At 42.0% G+C, this 18796-nt stretch overlaps 1 protein-coding gene across 1 annotated transcript in view; it reads right to left on the reverse strand.

The window, feature by feature from the left end:
* The window catches only part of LOC149300072 (multiple epidermal growth factor-like domains protein 10), a 98395-nt gene that overhangs the window by 32710 nt on the left and 46889 nt on the right, over positions 1-18796 (reverse strand). The window contains exons 8-9 of the mRNA XM_089485538.1: positions 10878-11090; positions 9909-10083 (exon numbers count right to left, since the gene is read on the reverse strand). Of these exons, the coding sequence (XP_089341664.1) occupies positions 9909-10083; positions 10878-11090 (388 nt within the window). The remainder of the gene's footprint in view (positions 1-9908; positions 10084-10877; positions 11091-18796) is intronic.

Genomic DNA, 18796 nt, shown 5'->3' on the forward strand with positions numbered 1-18796 from the left:
GGATGGCTAACACATTTTAGCTCACCTGACAAAGCACTTTCAGCACAGTGGGTCTAAGATATTAACTCTGAATCGGCAAAACGGCTCAATGCGCTCCAAAAACAATACATTATGTAGATTCAAAGTGGGGTTTAGATGCGCTAATTCCAAGTCTGCGTGTTCTAAAGTACTGTGTAGAACGCATTAACTGACAATTAGTAATATCGCTCTTCTAGATTTTAAGCTTGTTTCCGCAGGGGCCTCCATACCATTTGAATTGTTATATTATGCAGTAAATAATAATAATCTTCACCAATCTTGATGGTTTACTCCTACTGGAAAATAGCAAAATAGAGCATCGCTTTCTGCCTGCTCTAGTTTCATAGACCTGTTGTCAGATGTCAAGCTAGAGACAATGTAATGTTTCTGTCCTGAGCTCTGCTTAAGTACTGATGGACAAAGCTTCCAATTTTGTCTATATTACCCTTTCCCCATACTGACCCCACTCTATTAAAAACTGCTTGAAATGCCATCAGCAAACTTTCTGCCTCTTTTACTCCGTTGACAAATCAGACTTCCTGACATGACTTCACACGGCCACTCGTTCAGCGGTAAATACGTCAGAAAATGATCCAACTCAATTCTTTCACTGATTACTGCATCCTTTTCTTTTAAAAAGCTCATTAGACTTGGGAATGCTGCCAGATTCTTAATCTGGAGAGCCTCTAAGGTCTGCATCCTTGCACATGCCCCCCACTTTTCCACGTGGTTCCTGTAATTTTAAGTTTGTGTTAAAATCTGCATGAAGGCAAGGGGCAAACAAGTAACAGACAAGTTGACACAGATAAGCTGTTTGAGGCACTGACAGACTGAGGGCACATATAGCGCAAACAGACTCTTTGGGGATTAGAATGGCACAATAAGCTGCTTGGGGCAAAATAACTCACAAGCTGTTTGGGGCAAAGGTGGCACTCACAAGCTGTTTAGGGCAAAGGTGGCAAAGTAGGACATGTTGCTTGGTGAAGTTGGGGAAGCACCAGGTCCCTGTGGTTTCTAATTACAACCCTGGTTGTGACGACCCAAAGAATGGCTGCTGTGGGCCCCTAGGGTAAGCCTGGGTCCTGGCCAGCCGTCCCTTTTACCCTTGCAGGCGTAAGCTCACCAAATGCTCACAGATGTCTTCAAATGACACAGAAAGCATGTGAATCCTATATTTGAGCTCAAACTCTTACCTAATTGTCCTAAAAATGGACTACACTGTCAACCCAGCATATTAGTCTGCCAAAAATCAGCCTTCTTTCCCCAAAAACAATGCAAATCAGAAAAATGAGGGGTTAATTTTAAGCTGTGTGAAAGGATGTCCTTGCAGCCACAGATAGTCTTGTGATCTCACTGCCTCCTTCAGTCCCCCCCTTTAATGATGCAGTATATATGAGATCACAGCTTTCCCAAGGTTGGCTAATTACTCCCTACGGAGATCATTACCAAAATCCAACTCAGGGCAACATGGTAGCCAAGCTCAGCACTGGCAGCAGTATGCCTGGCTCTGTGAAATGACCACTGATTGCAAGAGAGAGAGAGCTATAAACCAATTAATTCTTAGAAGGGCCGCCACCTAATTAAACTTCAATTTTGAATATAAAATCTGTTCAAATGCTATGTTAACATTCAAACATTCTATACGGTGATTTGGTCAAGCCAGTCTCCACTTGGATTTTATGGATTAAAGCAGGAGTTTGTGAGTGACTGCAGCACGCTCACCATTTTCACGATGCAATATGAAGGGCTGGGATAACCCGTATAATGTATTGTTCAATCAGTAAGGTGACATTGACGAAATTTCACTGACATTTTTCAGTATGCAGGATCACCTCAGCTGTTTGTACAGGAGAAACTCGTTGGGGGTGGCCCTTCACAATGTATAGTGATATCAAGGAGCTGGAGCATAGAATCTTCTGCAAACAAACCTGCATCGAGTACTAACTTTACATGTCTTCCTGAAAAATACAGGGTTACATATAAAAAAAACCCAGAGAGGATCCAGAAACTATGAGGGTCAATAAGAGACCATGGACCAATGCCACATACAGCCACTTTATGACATATGGCTGTTTTTAACATGCTATATTTATTTAATGAAATATTTCAGGCTTTGGCTATTCACATAAGCCTCCAAGTATTCTGTTGAAACCATCAGCTTTATAGTATTACATAAAGGTTTAAAAAGCCATTAATTAAGAGCCCAATAAGGGAAGGAGAAGGTCAACTTCATGCCGTCATATATCATCCTGACTACAGAAAAGTCAGGAATTATTTAATAGATATATGTGGTCCTGTATTTACAATGTCGTACTAAGAATGTTATGTTTTATATACACATACATGCTACCATTCAAATGTTTAGGGTCACTTAGAAATGTCTTTGTTTTTAAAAAAGAAAAGCACATTTTGGTCATTAAAATAACATGAAATGGATCATAAATCCAGTGTAGATGTTGCTAGAGTTGTGAATGGATATAGTAGCTGGAAATTTAATGGAACATCTTCATGGGTGTACAGAGGCCCTTTATCACTCCCATCACTCCTGTGTTCCAATGGTGTTCGCTAACAGCTAGAAATTTCCTTGCTTTCCATGAAAACCGCTAATGGACTTCAAATGTTTGAACGGTAGTTACAGTAGTTACAGGTGATGGCATCTATTTATGTGCCATCTATTTTGGTTTCTTTCTACTGCCAGAAATAGCAGCTGGGTGGCAGAGGTTGCCTGAGGGCCGGCACAGCATGGTGGGAATTCTAATCCACACCATCTGGATGGCCGTACCTGCTCTATGACCTGGTTGGGTAATATAGTGTTGATCAGAATATATCAGTATTTCACATTCAGGTGTCTTGCACGGGCCACACTCTAAAGAATTCATCAGAACCGGCTTTTATAAATGATCCAGCGGAGATCAGTGTGTGATTCAGAAACGCTCAACCTGTGTAAAGCTAAATCTGCATCTTATTGATCTTTTTTCGTGTGGATAAAGCAGGTTTTGACCTGTCTGACAGATGAAAACGTTCCAATAAGTTTGTTATGTTTGCTGCACTTTTAGCTATTTATGGTATATCGGGTAAGCGTGTGTGGTGAGTAGGCTGTAGAGTAAAATGGGAGATATCCACCATAGTTCCTATGAAACCATTAAGACATTGATAGTCAACTTGCATCTCTTAAGAAATTGAACCAAAATTCCCAAAATGCTCAAGAAACAACACAAGAATTAGGAACAGCTGGGGATTTTTGGGGTAAATACTGTTGCCTGTGCATGTAGTAACGACACTATATCAGCTAATCATTGTGGGAGCTAAAGCTCGACTACATATGCTGCTGTTTGCCAATACCAGGGCTAAAGAGAAAGAAAAGTTCCCATTTTAATATTTTTGCTACAAAAAATTGGCCTAAAAACGAAGAGCTCTGAAATGTACCCCAAATTAGCCCATTTCACTTTGTGAGTCTTCTGGTCTACGTACCATAGTCTGGACGAGCAACTATACCGGGATGTATTTGTATATACATCCCCCTTCTGCGTGTCTTTGCCACCAGCTGATGTACAAACCCTGATTCCTAGATACTAACCTGGAGACGTCAGAGTTTAAACCTGGCTTGTACAGCTGCCAAAATACAAGGCTGCATTTACTCAGCACCAAAAGACGCTGGCTTAGAAACGCATACAAATGAGACGGTGAATTGAAATGCCACTTGAGGACGGCTTGAAACAAATGAAGTGATATTTCCAGCGTTATTGGTATAAAGTTACCGCAGAAACACTTTCTGTACACATTATTGCTTACAGCAACATTAGTATAACAATGGGCATATGTGCTACTGAGACACCTGAATATGTTTTGAGCATAAAAATGTAAAAAATAGTGTAAGTATTGTCCAAGACGAGAGAAGAGGTGTAAAGCTATTTTAAAAATGGCTCCCCGTGTTCTCATGGTCTAGAATTCCCATGATCCTCTGTCATTGTGAAAGTGCAATAATAGCCACGAATCAGCCAACTGCATTCCACAGAGTTAGAACATGATTATTCATTAAATTTGATATAAAACCCCTGCTGTTTGTATCCAGACACGGTAGTACTGAAAGAGTTAAAATCTGGTCATACATATGAGATACCCTATTAAAGGGGGTCTTACCATGTTTTGGAGGAGTGCACACCTGCAACAGTTTTCAGATATCTCTGGGGGACAGCATATTACTTTTATAGTATGCTCCCTATAGCAAATAAGCTTCACAATCACAAGGGCCTATGCTTTCATCCATGCTTCAAAAAAAGCCAGGCTCCAAGGCTGCTCCGGCCTCAGATGAACACGTCTAGGTCCGAAATATGTCACCGAACCCACCTCCAGCATGTACCTGCTTACTAATAGACAACAGTGTCCCCACGTAGAGTGACCTATCAATATATGTAATAATCCAACACTGTCAATTAATCGTGCCCTCATGTAAATCCACAGAAACAGTTTTAGTTCATTTTATTATATGGAGTGTGGTCAGGTACCATCTTCGCTGAATGGTGTATTTATAATGTATAATGGACACGGAACAGTTAAGGGGACTGCTCAGCAGAGCAAATCTTTTACTTCTCTCATGTGGCACCTGTAGCAGTGACCCTGCCAGCTCCAGCGGGTATACCTAATGATGATACACACACATACTCGCAGAACACGCTGCTGGGCAGGAATCTGAGCACACATCAGCGGACCACTGCCCACATGCTACTGCCGGACCCGAAGGGGGTCACACACAATAAACAGCAGCCATCCATCAGACGCTTACACATCACTAGATCCTACACTACCAGGCAGAGTCCTTACTCACAAAGGAGACACAAGTATCGACATATTATATTCTATTGGGTTATAGTATACAGCGCTATACATATGGGGGCAAAGCATCAATTATTTTTGCATAGAAGAGGCAGGATGGGGCTACAATTGAAGAAGAGAAAAAAGCTGTTACTCTTCCTTGCAGTGATGCAGCCCTTGATGAGCGCTAGTAATAATGTTACTATATTAAAATGTGCGTGTGGTTATGACCACTAAACACCAGCGCTATCACATATGATTTCCCTTTTGGGGTAAATTTGCCAGCCTGTCGCTTGGGTGCTGCTTAACAATATGACTTATTGAATTCATACATTTAGAGAGAGATCAGTAGAATCTGACATTCTCATCGTATCTGTTAATGATCAGTACTTTCTATTTCTTTGCAACCACTGATAAAATATAGTTTATGGATAACTAGGGAGCTATGAATTGCAAACTCAGCCATATAAGCATGTTCATTTCAATTGAGAAGAGGTCCTAAACTCAGAGTAACATTGAGAATGTACACTACTGCACTTGTAACAGTATTTAAAGATATATATATACGATCAAACAACATTTTGATCATTTATTCTCTTAAATTTTAGCAAACTGGAGCAAAGCCATGTTTTGCCCTCTTGTGTGCATCTTTTGGTTCTTGGAACAAGTCCTGCCAGCTTGTTATGTTAAAGCATTTCCTTAATGAGCTTGGAAGCTCTGATGTTTGCATTTCATTATATCCATAGTTTTGATCCCGACATAAGAACCAGATAAAATTAAGGAAAACAAGGAAATTGGGATATAGATACATCTACACATCACTTTTGGATTACGTTTTATATGTCGAGCTAACACTCTGTACACCCAACTGATCCACTTAGTAGAAGTTGGTTTTAATTGATTTCAGTGTAACCTTTTTAACCAATTAAGGTTCAGACATGACATTTAACCAAGCTCAATGTGTTCAATCAAGCTCCATTCCCATTGAATTCAATATGGTACCCGCTCTGCAGTCTAACTCAAGGGGACTTGCTACAAATGAGTTCCTGCCCTATTAAACTGGCTGTGGCAGCAGTAATCTCCAAAAAATCTCTCCAAGGGACTTCCTTGGGTTAGCACAATCATTAAAGGGGGTAAACTCCAACCAACTTGGTGCTTACGATTGCAAAGAGATAAATATAAGCCCGATAGGCTGTCATTTATTTTACTTTACATTTTTAGTATGTGTATGTTATTACAAAGACCGTGACCCACACAATTACGTTATTCTAACACTCTGCATATGTTACTGTATAACAGAGTAACTACAGCTCTCTGCTCTGCATGCTGACGTCTACTAGTCAGCCCTGTTATATGACATTACATGATGTGTCATCGCATTATGTATTTATGTATGTGCCCTGAAGCCCTATGAGGTCATATAAACAGGTCCCTGCGTTACATGAATGCTAGATGAACATGTTCCATGAAAATAATGATGAACTATATATCCACAATGGGAGGGGATGCAGAAGGATCCAAAACCTACAGAATACTACTTCCCCGGGCAGCTGGATGGGGATATGTGTGGCCTTTGCCCAAATCCAATTAGGAAGGGTTGCAATGCAATGAGGATGCCAAGCATCTGCTGGTTGGGTGGGGGCAGCATGAGTGACGGGTCACAGGGATTAGCGGGCACCTGTACACATGACCTATTGGAAATAAATCAAGGAGATAAAAGCCTCATTAATGAGGCGCAGGGACATTGATTAGGGCCGGTTAAAGGCCACAGACATACTGACGGGAATCAGATGAAGCAGTTCATTTGGAAGGGAGGGGATAGCAATAAGAAGAGCAAGCAACAGGGAAATGCAGAGGAAAAGAGCATAGAACTGGAACCATGAATGCAGCAGGACATATGGAACAAAGCACTGCGTGTGGGGCTCAAATCCTACATTTTAAATCAACCCATGTAATTATGGTTATAGGCTGAAATATACAGTATATATATGTGAATTATGTGATAACTAATAACAGAACTCCAGGTTGGGTAGACAATACTTCTACTTCTGGAGACTTCTTTATTCATCAGGGACGGATTACTCATTGCTGCCCTGCGCGATGCATTTTTTATACGGAGAAAGACATCAGAATGATGTATGCAAGAGACAGATGTAAGTAACGGGCAGGATAAAGATGTCTGTGATAGAACACGGGACAGCAGAACGAGACAGGAGACTAATATTACTAACACAGCGCGGGACGGCAGATATGCAAGTAACAGAGGATGGCACAAGAAACTGATGTCGGTAATAGGGAATAGCACAGGAGACAAATGCTCGTAATAAGGAGTAGGACAGCAGAGAGATGCTAGAAGAAGGTAATCACACAGTACAGAGACAGAGATTACTATCCAGAGTGATTGTCCCACTAGATCTGGTCGTACGTCAGGTTGTGCCTGATCCTGTTCTACAAAAGGAGTTTCTGTGTTTGTGGTTGTACACGTGATACACATTTCACTAACCCCCTGATTTGATTCTACCTTTAGTTTTAAACAAATACAAGCACTACAGAGTCTTTTAAAAGACGTTTCTACTGCTATGGCAACAAAATATTTCAACCTATCAGTGCCCTATCCTTAGGTCACATGGCCATGGCTAGAATTTACACAGGGATGTTTCAAATCCTTTATTTTGTCTTAGAAATGTAATCTATTCAGTTGAGTAGACAGAAGAACACCTTTAACCCATGGAGTATGAATGTTATAGTTTTCTTTTCTCTCATGTAGTAAGTAAGTAATGTATGTTGGTGGTGTTATAAGTCTCTTGATTTAAACGTACGCATAAGGCCTGCCCTCTATTCTGTGTCTGGGTTAATGAAAGCGTTTCCATTAGTACCTATATATTTCCAAATGATACGCCCGTTCTTACAAGGGTCCTTCTCACTTTTTGAAGTCAAATTGTTATGTGATATATTGCTTGTTATGTCCTGTTTACTCTTTGTACATCGCTAAGGAATATGATGGTGCTATATAAAACAATCTTGGCAGGAACCATGTGACTTTCCACTCAGGAAATACGCGGGAATTCCAAATATCTTGTAGAGAGACATAGCCTTGCCATCTAACAATAATGTAAAGCAATGTCCTAAAATAATGTGAAATATTATAACAGTATATGCACAGGAATATCATATTATACCATTATATCTCACACGAGGCTCAATATAGCCGTGGCTATAAGTATTTCCCTCCTGGCTCATATAGGTTGTCCGTCAGGCTTCAGACATACAACACGCCATGACACGATGCAGCATGTTCATACTTTCTTTCATTCTTAAATGTTACTTATGCTGACACCAGTCCATACTCAATAGCCATACGAGACGTGATTGAAAGTTGCATCGCTAGAATAAAAAAAAAATGCCCCCCCCCCCGGTATGGTGGCTAAGGCTGATAGGCATTGTAGTCCATCAACAACTAGATGCCCTCCGTGGGCCAGCTATGTATGGCAGTATTGTGTGTGACAGATGTTAGGAGAAGTATAAATGTGCGTGGGGGTGATAGCCAGCACAGCCTGTCCCCGCTCCCGAGACTCTCTCGCAGTACGGTGGCATTTGAACTCTGTGGGCAGATATAATGTATTTTCTGCAGTTACAGCATTTTCCGAGCCAGCAGCTGAGCTTAGCAAATAAACACGAGTGTCCTGCACTCTGGACTTGTTACGATTTAAAAGAGGAGGGGGGCAGAGTCCTTACAAGAACTAATGAGGCTGCATTACGTGGGGGGTGCATAGAAACACACAGCTCATTTATTTTTAAGTGACAGTGTCTGCTGCATTGTGACTCAGGAAGCCAAGAGCTTACAATCTAAACTTATGTGAAGATACCGTTCTGTATAACAAATCTCCCCTTTAACCATTTACACTTATGGGAAGTCTACACTATATCAAACTGCATTATTAAGGGGTTAAAGGGCCCTCTGATCCCCTTGCTATACAAGGACACCATGGAAATTTTGTAGAGGGTACATTTACAGATAAATGAGAATATTTCAGAGAGCTCTATAGGAGGAGAAATTATTGAATGCTTACATGTTGCCCATCTAATTAGAGAATTCAGACCTTATCGTATTCATTTAAACCCTCACCAGGACATCTGCAGATTACTAAATTATGAAGTCAAAGCAGGTTAATTATCGAATGTCTTATCTCCACTCTGAAACCAACAGGAGAAAAAAGGATTAAAAATAAACTAAAAAAAAATGGTGATAGAAATATTTAAGAAATAAAGTCCTTCTTTACTAAAGTCTGATCATGGTCACACCGGACGCTTATGGAAGAAATATCCCAGACCAGTTGTAACTGGGAGGAAAAGCTAAGGGAACCACAGGGGTCATTTAACTCGGGACACTTAAAAACGCATCGTGTAGGACAGCAATGCTCCAAGAATGCCATGTAAGGTACAACTTCTATATGTATGCCTTGATAAGGGAGACCTAGCTAAAGGACCATGATCATTAGTGTATATAACTAAACTTTCAGCCAATGTTCGCATCCTTCCTTGTTCGCAAGCTACAACTCTCATGCCCCTCATCCAACCCATTGTGACCACCCCTTGTGGTCTGCATTGGTTGTGTTCGGTGTTGAAATATTGTTAAATTGAGATGTTCTGCATTTTCCGTTTTCTGCCGTATTATGCAGTGATTTTGATTACGCTGCTGGATACATGGAGGAAACAGCGTGCAGCGTGCAGAGAAAGCAGGTTCTGGTCCACAGAACATGCAGTCTAACAAAGAGCGTTTATAATAACCGCAAGTGGAAAGTATTAATATCAAAATAAGCATATATATATATATATACCCTCGCAATGTATTACTGCAACCCATCAAAGTACTCTTCCAATATTAACAAGACAATAATTGCTCTAAATGGGACTCAAATACACGTGGAGAAAAAAATCTACAACAAACAAATTGTGTAATAAAGTGAAATGAGCAATTTTTGTGTACTTATAACACAAGGAACGGTTTATAGGGCATAACTTTAAAGAACATGTCTTAGCCTATGGTGGGAGAGACAGGAGATAAATGGCGTCCTCACCGTGTAGCCAGGAGCACACAGGCATCTCCCCGTCATACTGTCACAGTCTGCCCCATTGTGACAGGAGCACAGCTGTTGGCAGTCCTCTCCATAGAAGCCTGGCCGGCAGGGCTCCTCGCAGTACAGGCCGCTCCAGCCGGCCCTGCAGGTGCACTCCCCAGACAGAGGGTGGCAGCTAACAGAAGAGAGAAGGAGAGAGACAAGTCAGCATGGAGCTGTGGGGTGTGCGGCAGAACTAATTAAAACAATATATCGTGGTGTCAACAACCGGCCACCCCACTCCCTGCGATTCATTCACCCGCTGTAACCCTGCAATTCATTCATCTGCTCCAACAGGAGAGGATCTATTATTTATACGCTTTAACACATGAAAATACTATTTTATAGGAAATAGCACAGCCAAAAGGCATATGAAAGTTCATATTTAAAAATGGCGAGCACAGAATAAACACTCTCTACAACAGCTATAACTCACGGCGAGAAGGAAGAGAAATAAATCCGACTGGTAATGCAACGACTTACTGAAAGAGTAGTGGATTTATGAAGCAACGTCCAGCTGTTCTGGGAACAATTTGAATGGCGTATGGGCTACAGGGAAAAAGTCTGACACCCAAATTTACACAGAAATTAAGCCTCCAACCAACGTGATCCTGGCAGGTATGAAATACCCCATCAGCTTACACAACTGAAACCTAAACACCATTCAAATATTTTTAATAATAAAAAAAATGGGTCGTTTGGCATGTGTATGTTTACAGAATTACACGAACCCTTTGAGTGCCAAAGGATTGAGCGATCAGCAGCTGAAGAGGTTAATGTATTGTGTAAGCAGTACAGCGGCAGCTCATACACAGTTTTAATCTGTATTTGCAATTGGTTTACAAAGTGTTCTGATGTCAACATATTGAGCCGCACTGACTTTGCCCCTGGCATCACCAGTTTATCACACTCTGCAGCAGGCAGACATACCCACGGGTGTTGGTGAGGTTACAGGGGCAGTTCTTGTTGCACTTCAAGCCATAAAGCCCCTCGGGGCATACGCGGTCCTCGCATAGGATGCCCTTGAAGCCGGGTTCACATAGACATGCCCCATTAATGTGATAACACTTGGCCCCGTTCTGACAGTCACATCGCTCCGCACACTGGGACCCATATGTACCAACTGGACACTCTTCCTGGCATCTGTAGGGCACAGAGAGCAGACTTGGGTAAACAGCAAGCATTAACTGAACAATGCGACCTAAGCAGAGACACATTCCTACTTAAACCACACATGCAGAACTTTCTTTCGCTCCGGCAGTGCCAACTACACAATTACATTGGCATTGCAGGCAGTTTGTTAATCCTTTAGACTGTAATAGATTAAAATCTTGCAAGAGCAGGGCCCTTTTCTGCTTCTGTACTAGTAATTCTGAATGTATGTTAACATTTTTTATCAATTTTAATATTATTGGTAATTTTTGCTCTACTCTACTCTAGGAGCGCCACAGAATCCGCTGGCACATATAAATAAAATGTAATGTAATGTAATGAAATCTAGAATAATAATGTGGGGAAAGGTGCAGTGTGCCAGCCTCCCTGCCAGGGGATTATGCATAAAAAGTGATTCTGGTGCAAAGCTCCTGCCTATGCTCAATAGGCCATTCCATCGGTTTCCATGGTGATAAGACCACTTTTGAAACATTGCACCAGAATCCCTTTTTATACAGAATCTACATAGAACTTAGACTTTGGGGTTTATTCCATGTAGCAAATCCAGGGTAACCATCATAATGTTCCAGCAGATGGGACCATTTATTTAATTACTATGGTGATAAGACTACATTTGAAATTTACACCAGAGTGTAATTCAGTGGAATCAAAGCAGATGTGTCTTTTTGAGACTTCTGTCCAAAAATTGAATACATTTAAAGGGGCATTCTAGCCACCATAGGTATTTGCCCCTTGATTTTAACTGAAGTTCATTCTACTGATTTGCTGCTTTAAGTAGGGACACAGAGGAGGCGAGGGGCTGCAGCTTCTACTAACGGTAAGATTATATATATATATATATATTTTTTATTTTTCTTTTCACTGAGCCCCTTTTAGTTTTTAGAAGTCTTGGAGAGATCAATATTTTAGGCAGAGTGTCTTGTGCCTTTAGAAATAAATCCTGCATTTCATTCATTTACATCTCTGCACTTTCTTAAAATGCCAGGATAGCTTTAACCTAAGGGCAGAATACATTGATTGGTATAGATAATATGCACACAGGGTCAAGACAAAAAAACATTCATTCTTCACACTTGTGTGACCTCCAGTACCCGAGTTTAATAATAGTTGTAGTCTATGTTTTATAGCAGAATGAGACTTCATTTGCTTTGTGTTAAAGCATTCCAGGCACTTTGCTTGGCACGCATCAGTGCCAGCCTATGAAACGTTCAATTACAGACAAGAAACAAGAAAAAATATTTTCATAGCTGAAAGAATGTCTCTGGTGGCTAAGGCAGCATAGACTCTTCAGGGATTCTCATGCTCCTTTTATTATTATTTCCTTCCAATTTTTAGACAAATTGTTATCATATGAGCATTAGGATGCATTTTTTTCCCCGATCTGTAATTACCGGTTTCTCTGTGTTTGTGCAGCTGATATGTTTGTCGGCCGAGGACCACATGCTGCCTGCCCTCTCCTCCTGCGCGCATCGTGCCTGAAACACCAGCCCAGCTCATTCAGTCGGCGCAGGGAATGTAACTGGCACAACTCACACCTGCTGGGATCTGGCACACATATACACAGTTGACTGGATCAGACACTGCCAGGTAAAATGGTTCTTCAATGTTCAATTTTTCTTTGCATTAACCCAGGTGAGCGCTGGGTTAATATCTCATATGCCGGCGTCCTACCTATTAAACCTGCGCACCACCTTGAAACTGCATGCTGTGGAGGCTGTACCAGCTGGGCACAGTCCTCTATAGTTGAAACTTACTACGTTCTTCCAGAGAGAAAGAAGTCCTTTGTAACCACCCCATTAAACATCTGTGCCCGGGGAGCCTGACTACCCAACAGGGTGTTCTTCCTCCAGTTTGGCCCTAAGGCCAGAATGCAGCTCTGCTGGCAGCACTTGACCAAGACGGCAAGCGTATGCATATTCATGTGGTCTGTGGAATGAAGTGCATTCTATACGGGTAATCGTGCCTCATATTTTTGGGGTCTTTAAAACCAGCCATTGATTTCCTGCCATCCTGTTTAAGTAACCACAAAATGCTTCTTCGGGACCTTTTTTGACCATCTTCATTGTTAACAGTTACACAGCTAGGCAGAAGAGAACAATGCTTTGTTGAAATAATTGACCTGGTACCGCCAGTGATAAGCTATATTAGTGTCAGACACCAGCAAGTGTCTGTGTTAGCAGGGTAGAAGGAGCCCAGAATGCAGGACTACTGGAGGTAACCGAAATAGTCCAGAGTAGTAGAGATAGGACGCAGTAGAAAACTCAGGTAGAGGCAGTACTCAAAATAGCATAGACAGGTAACAGGCCAGGGCCAGGTCCAGGCAGCAAAGTAGCGAAAACAGGTCACAGGCAAGGGTCAGGTCCAGGCAGCAAAGTAGCGAAAACAGGTCACAGGCAAGGGTCAGGTCCAGGCGGCGAAGTAGCGTAAACAGGTCACAGGCAAGGGTCAGGTCCAGGCGGCAAGGTAGCATAAACGGGTCACAGGCAAGGGTCAGGTAACAGATCAAATCAGGAGACAAATGGGTAAAGGAGCACAGTACAGGAGACGCTGTGTAGGGCACAGAGCGTCTCAGAATATCTGAGCGCCGACATAAGGGAGCTTGAGGGTTTTATTGAGATCCCAGACGTGGCGTCTGACGTCACGTCTGGATCTCCGCCCTCGGTTCCGCCCCCAACCATCTCTCTCCTGTGAGACGGCACCAGAGGTGCCGCCCCTCCAGGGGAAGCCTCTCTCTCCACTCCTCCCCCTCCCCCCTGCATACTGTTAGCAGGAGGAGAGGAACTTAGAGCGGCGTGCTGGAGCGCCGCCCCCTCCGTGGGGACCAGAGCAGCGTCGCCGGCGTGTTCCCCAGCTCCCCGCGTGGACGCGGGGAGTGAAGAACAGACTGCCCGAGCCGGCGACAGGGACCTGGAGCCTGTCACGAGCAGACGCGGTCTGCCACAGGAGGTAAGTCCCGGACCTTGAATGGCACGTACCGTACGCCGGGCGGTACGTGCCTTACAATTAGTAATATCTGCATTTGACCTAGAACCTCACACTTAGCATCTTTGTACCAAATGGTGTCAGGTAAGATGGTCAGAGGCCACAAGGCTGTACATCTGGGAGAAAGGGCTTAGAATGTGCCTCCTGAATACTTAGTACTTATCATAACAAAGGCTCTGCGGTATCTTCTGCCAGAGATATTAATAAAGGATGAGTACATTTTGGGGAGAAACAGACAATCAATACAGTATAATATCTAGAGTGTCCCTGTCCCCACTGCTTGTAGGAATATGACCCTTTCGTGAAAGGTCCGAGATCTAAACAAACTGATAAGAGTAAGGGGTCACTGTGGTGAAGCTTGTATAGCAGAGTTCCGTGCAGACTTTATGTTATCGGCCATTAAATTCTAGATTTCAATAAGATGAGGCCCAATTGTCCCACAGGAAATGTAGGGTCTTTTGAAACCTATTAATGGTTTAGCAATAATATTGGATGAAGGAATCCCATATTGTAGTGTGAGATCAGGTCCTGAAACATGCTCCCATCGACATACACACAGAGGCATGGTAGATGAGCTATGTGCCACACAGGTTGCCCCATTACCTCATGGGTATAATAGGAATACCTGGAAACCTTCAGGGTTTGACCCTCCAGTCTCGGGTTTTTTGCCCCAATCTCAGGGTGAGTAGGCAGATTCTTTGGTCTGAACCTGACCCCTTCCAATACTACGCTGCTGTGATCATACCTAAGACTCTCAATTAGTGCTTTTGTTACAGGTACGTCATAGTTGTATCTTTAATTAATGACAAGTCAAGGTTAAGCTAATTTCCGGGTATGATAAGAGCAGACTGGTGAAACACCTCTCGGCCTCCCAAAAATGTATACGATAACAGTTTCGGATTATCAGCTTCAGTTAACTGTGATACCTGATCACATCCATCCAGTGTAATAAAACCTTGAAGGTATAGATTTTATAAAGCCATGTATATTTTTAATTATATTTGTGTGCATTTACTGTACATACATACATTCACACACATATATATCTGTTACCCTAGAATGCCCATTCGTGGCACATTGCCACAGTTCTCATTGCAGGCTTGATATACATTGTTGCGCATGTGTTCTTCAAGCCGCTATGTATTCAGCTGACACACAAGTAGTTAAAGGGTTCATCAGCTCCAAGGATACAGAAACTGGAAATTAAATATTGACGACTCATGTCCTTTACATAATTAGCTCCCCCTCCCCCTCACAAACAAGTGATTCTGCTAACTTGTTTAGTTAGAGATCAAACCGCTCAGCCTGCTAATGAATTTTATACAAACACCCTATTAATGAACACAACGGATAATCACAGGAGGATGGAACCGCGTTCCCCTCACTGCGAGACGCACACGCAGAGCGCTGGATCAATCACACAGCTCACTAAGCAAGCACACCGCACTCCGTCCTGCGCCAGATTGTGGCTAGATACTGAGCGGCCATATTGTTAATGAATGATAACCTTCATATCCACCCCCATCCACCCTAACAATAGGCATTCCTGGGAAACAAATATATAAGTCTGGAAGGCAACTGGAAATGTTGTCTTCTGCAGAAGATGTTGACAGGAATAAGAGGCAATTACTGTTCTGAATCAGTTCAGGAGCCAGGCCTGAACTAGCCATTGGGCCAATGGTCAACAGCACTCCATACCGGCTGGATATGCCTGCACTCATGCTGCGTGGAAAACAACAACGTAACATAGGGTCTGTCATATTCAGCCGTCGGCCACGCTTGTGTGATTTGCCCAGGCCGCCCATTCATCCCCAGTCTGGCCCCGATATCACCCAAATACAACACAGCAATGAGATGATGTGGAATCTATGCAGTAAAGGGAGTGTTATTAGGAGATTTGCGGTTGCAACTCCTTGACTTCATTGTATATTATGGAGGCCCAACTCCAGTAAGCGCCTCCATATCATGTTCCATATAATGTACATGATATCAGTAAGATTCATCCAAATCATCATCAACCATTTAATGGCGCATCATGCAGAGACCGCTCAGGCCCTTTTGCTGGAGAATCCTGCCACTGTTGGCCCTTCATAGAGAAAGCACAACTCCATCTATCTATTACACTCTGCCAGGGACAGAACTTGAAATAACCTATAACATTTTATTTTCATTAGCATATTATAATGCTCCATAGAAATTGCAAAATAATTATACCGCTCGGCGCACTGGGCACTGCTGCTGAAGTTAAAGGAAGCGTTTCTGGATTTCTTCATCACGTGTCTTACATCTGCCCTGACTAGTAAAGAACAACTATCTGGCCAGTTACAGCCACAACCAAATATTGATTGCATGCTAACAGAGTCTAGTAGCATATTGGCCAAGACTAAGTTGGATAAGTCATGTAAAAATCCTTACATTACACCACATAGCATAAAAATGTATGTCTCTCATGTTTTAGTACCTTTTAGATACACAGATCTGTCTCTTAAGAACACACCACCTGTTCTTGGTTCGCAGTAATCTTTTTAAATCTATGTAATTTGATCAGAGATTTCTAGTGAAATTTTACTATGAGCCTTTTTTATAGATTGTCTGTTAAATAAGTCATGACAGTAAATTAGATCACATTTCTATTTTAGTGCAATACTGATTTTGCTTTTCTAGAGCTAATCGTTTTATCCATAGGTGCAAAGAACACTAATTGTGTTGAAATTACGCTTTGGGGTTTATACACTAAAAGGTGACTTGGTAGGAGAGCTGTGGTTTCAGCTCCTTCACTTCACTATACATTGCGAAGATCCAACCCCAATAAGCTTCTGCTGCAGAAGAGCTTGGGTTCCCTGTATAATGCATAGTTAAATTAGTGAGGTTTTCGCAGTGTCTGCCCTTATTATGCATTATGCATTACCCAGGGCCAGCTCAGGCCTTCTTGCTAGAGGCCAGTGATGGCCCTTCATAATGAGTAGTGAAGCAAGGGAGTGGAAACCAAACTCTCTACCTGGACTTGCATGTGAGCATCAAGCATGGAGGCCCTGGAATCCTGCAATGGAGACCAACTTTGAAAATCAGTTCATTAAGAAGGAAGTTTAAATGCTGGCCTTAGAATCATTATCTAATAGCCAAGTTATTTTTTTTTTTTTGTTTCCCCGCATTACAATTTGAAGCACTGGCATATAAAAAATACATAACAGAACTAGAAAGGGTTCACAGATGGCAGAACTAGTTAAAATAATGGAGAATCTCAGCTATTATGACATACGTTCCAAACTTGTTCATGGTAGAAAAGATGCCTTTTTGGGATACATAATTACCATTAATAAGTATATTATAGGACAATACAAAGAGCGGGTGGGGGATCTTACAGACAACATGGGGCATCCTCTATGGTTAGAGAAAAAGAGGTTTCTTGATAAACGGAAACTCTGGTGTCCCAGGCGGCCACCTGAACATTGAATGCATATGGCTCACAGAGTATTTATAGATGCATTCTTCTTTAGTGGCTGTCCCTTTTAAGACGTCTGGATAATGGGATATTTATTGTAGCAGTTGCAGCTGTCTTTGCAATTAGTGCTATCATATCCTACTGTCTCATGGTCTTGTTTTTTTTACACTTTTTAATAGTTATAACTTGGTTTAGAACCGTGATGTGACTCCAAAGAAGAGGTATTGGAAGAAAGAAAGGGGTTTCATTTGCATTTCCCCACCTATGACACTTGAATAAGTCAATCCTTTGCAGGTTCACTATAAGTTAAATCATTCGCAAAGCTTAACGTTCCATACAGACACATTCTAAGTGTTTCTCGTTAATGTATCAGGCTTTAGGTTACGCCACTCTTTTAATAAAGCACTCATGGGTCTATACGTTAATGCGCTCCGTTACTGGGATATGATCTGCAGCCCTGACAGTAACTGCCTGCTATTTTATCTTTACGATTATATCGTTACTCCATTATTGTGATAAAATTGCAGAATTATAGCAATTTGTGTATCAATAACGCTGCTGAAATTAAGTTGTGCCTCATGCTGACACTGCCCACAATATCAGTTTATTGAACTGCAATGTAAGCAAATTGTTGTTTTACTTTGATTTCCTGCCTTTTTCCTCCGATCGCCATTAATTTCTGACAGCAAGGAATCTTGATTAATTACACCGGTAACCTAGGCGACCGGGAAGCCTATATATAGTCACCAGGGGGAAGTACACAAAAACATAAGATCGGCTTCATTAACTTAGAATAATGTGCCGTTCCTCATGCTTACCAGTGTTCTTCTTCCAAGGACCTGAAAGATTGAGCTTTTATTTCGGGAAGCGATAAAATAAACCTTGTATAAGGAGGCATCAAATTGCTTTTTTAGCATGGACCATGGGTTCGAGCTGTTATATCAACTATGCAATAAATCACTTACGGTGGTAGGTAGAGTATGTGCCGCATAGGACTGACAAATACGAGTCCGCTTGTCAAGTATGGCCACTTCCACTGTGTAATGTCTACATTTATACCGTGGATAACAGAACTTGTACAACCGCATAGCCATTAGATTGGACGCCGGGCAAACGGCTTGCTGGGAGGTAGGAAACTGAGTGCTTTGGCCAGTGGTACGCTTTCAGAAGAAATACTACTTATTTGTGCTGTTCCTCGGTGGTTAGTGTATTATTGCAAACACTTTGGAAGGCAAAGCATATATTTTTTTTG

Source organism: Sceloporus occidentalis, unplaced genomic scaffold (genome assembly GCF_023333645.1).
Source record: "Sceloporus occidentalis isolate IW3139 unplaced genomic scaffold, rSceOcc1.0.p SCAF_26, whole genome shotgun sequence".
NCBI classification, from domain to species: domain Eukaryota; kingdom Metazoa; phylum Chordata; class Lepidosauria; order Squamata; family Phrynosomatidae; genus Sceloporus; species Sceloporus occidentalis.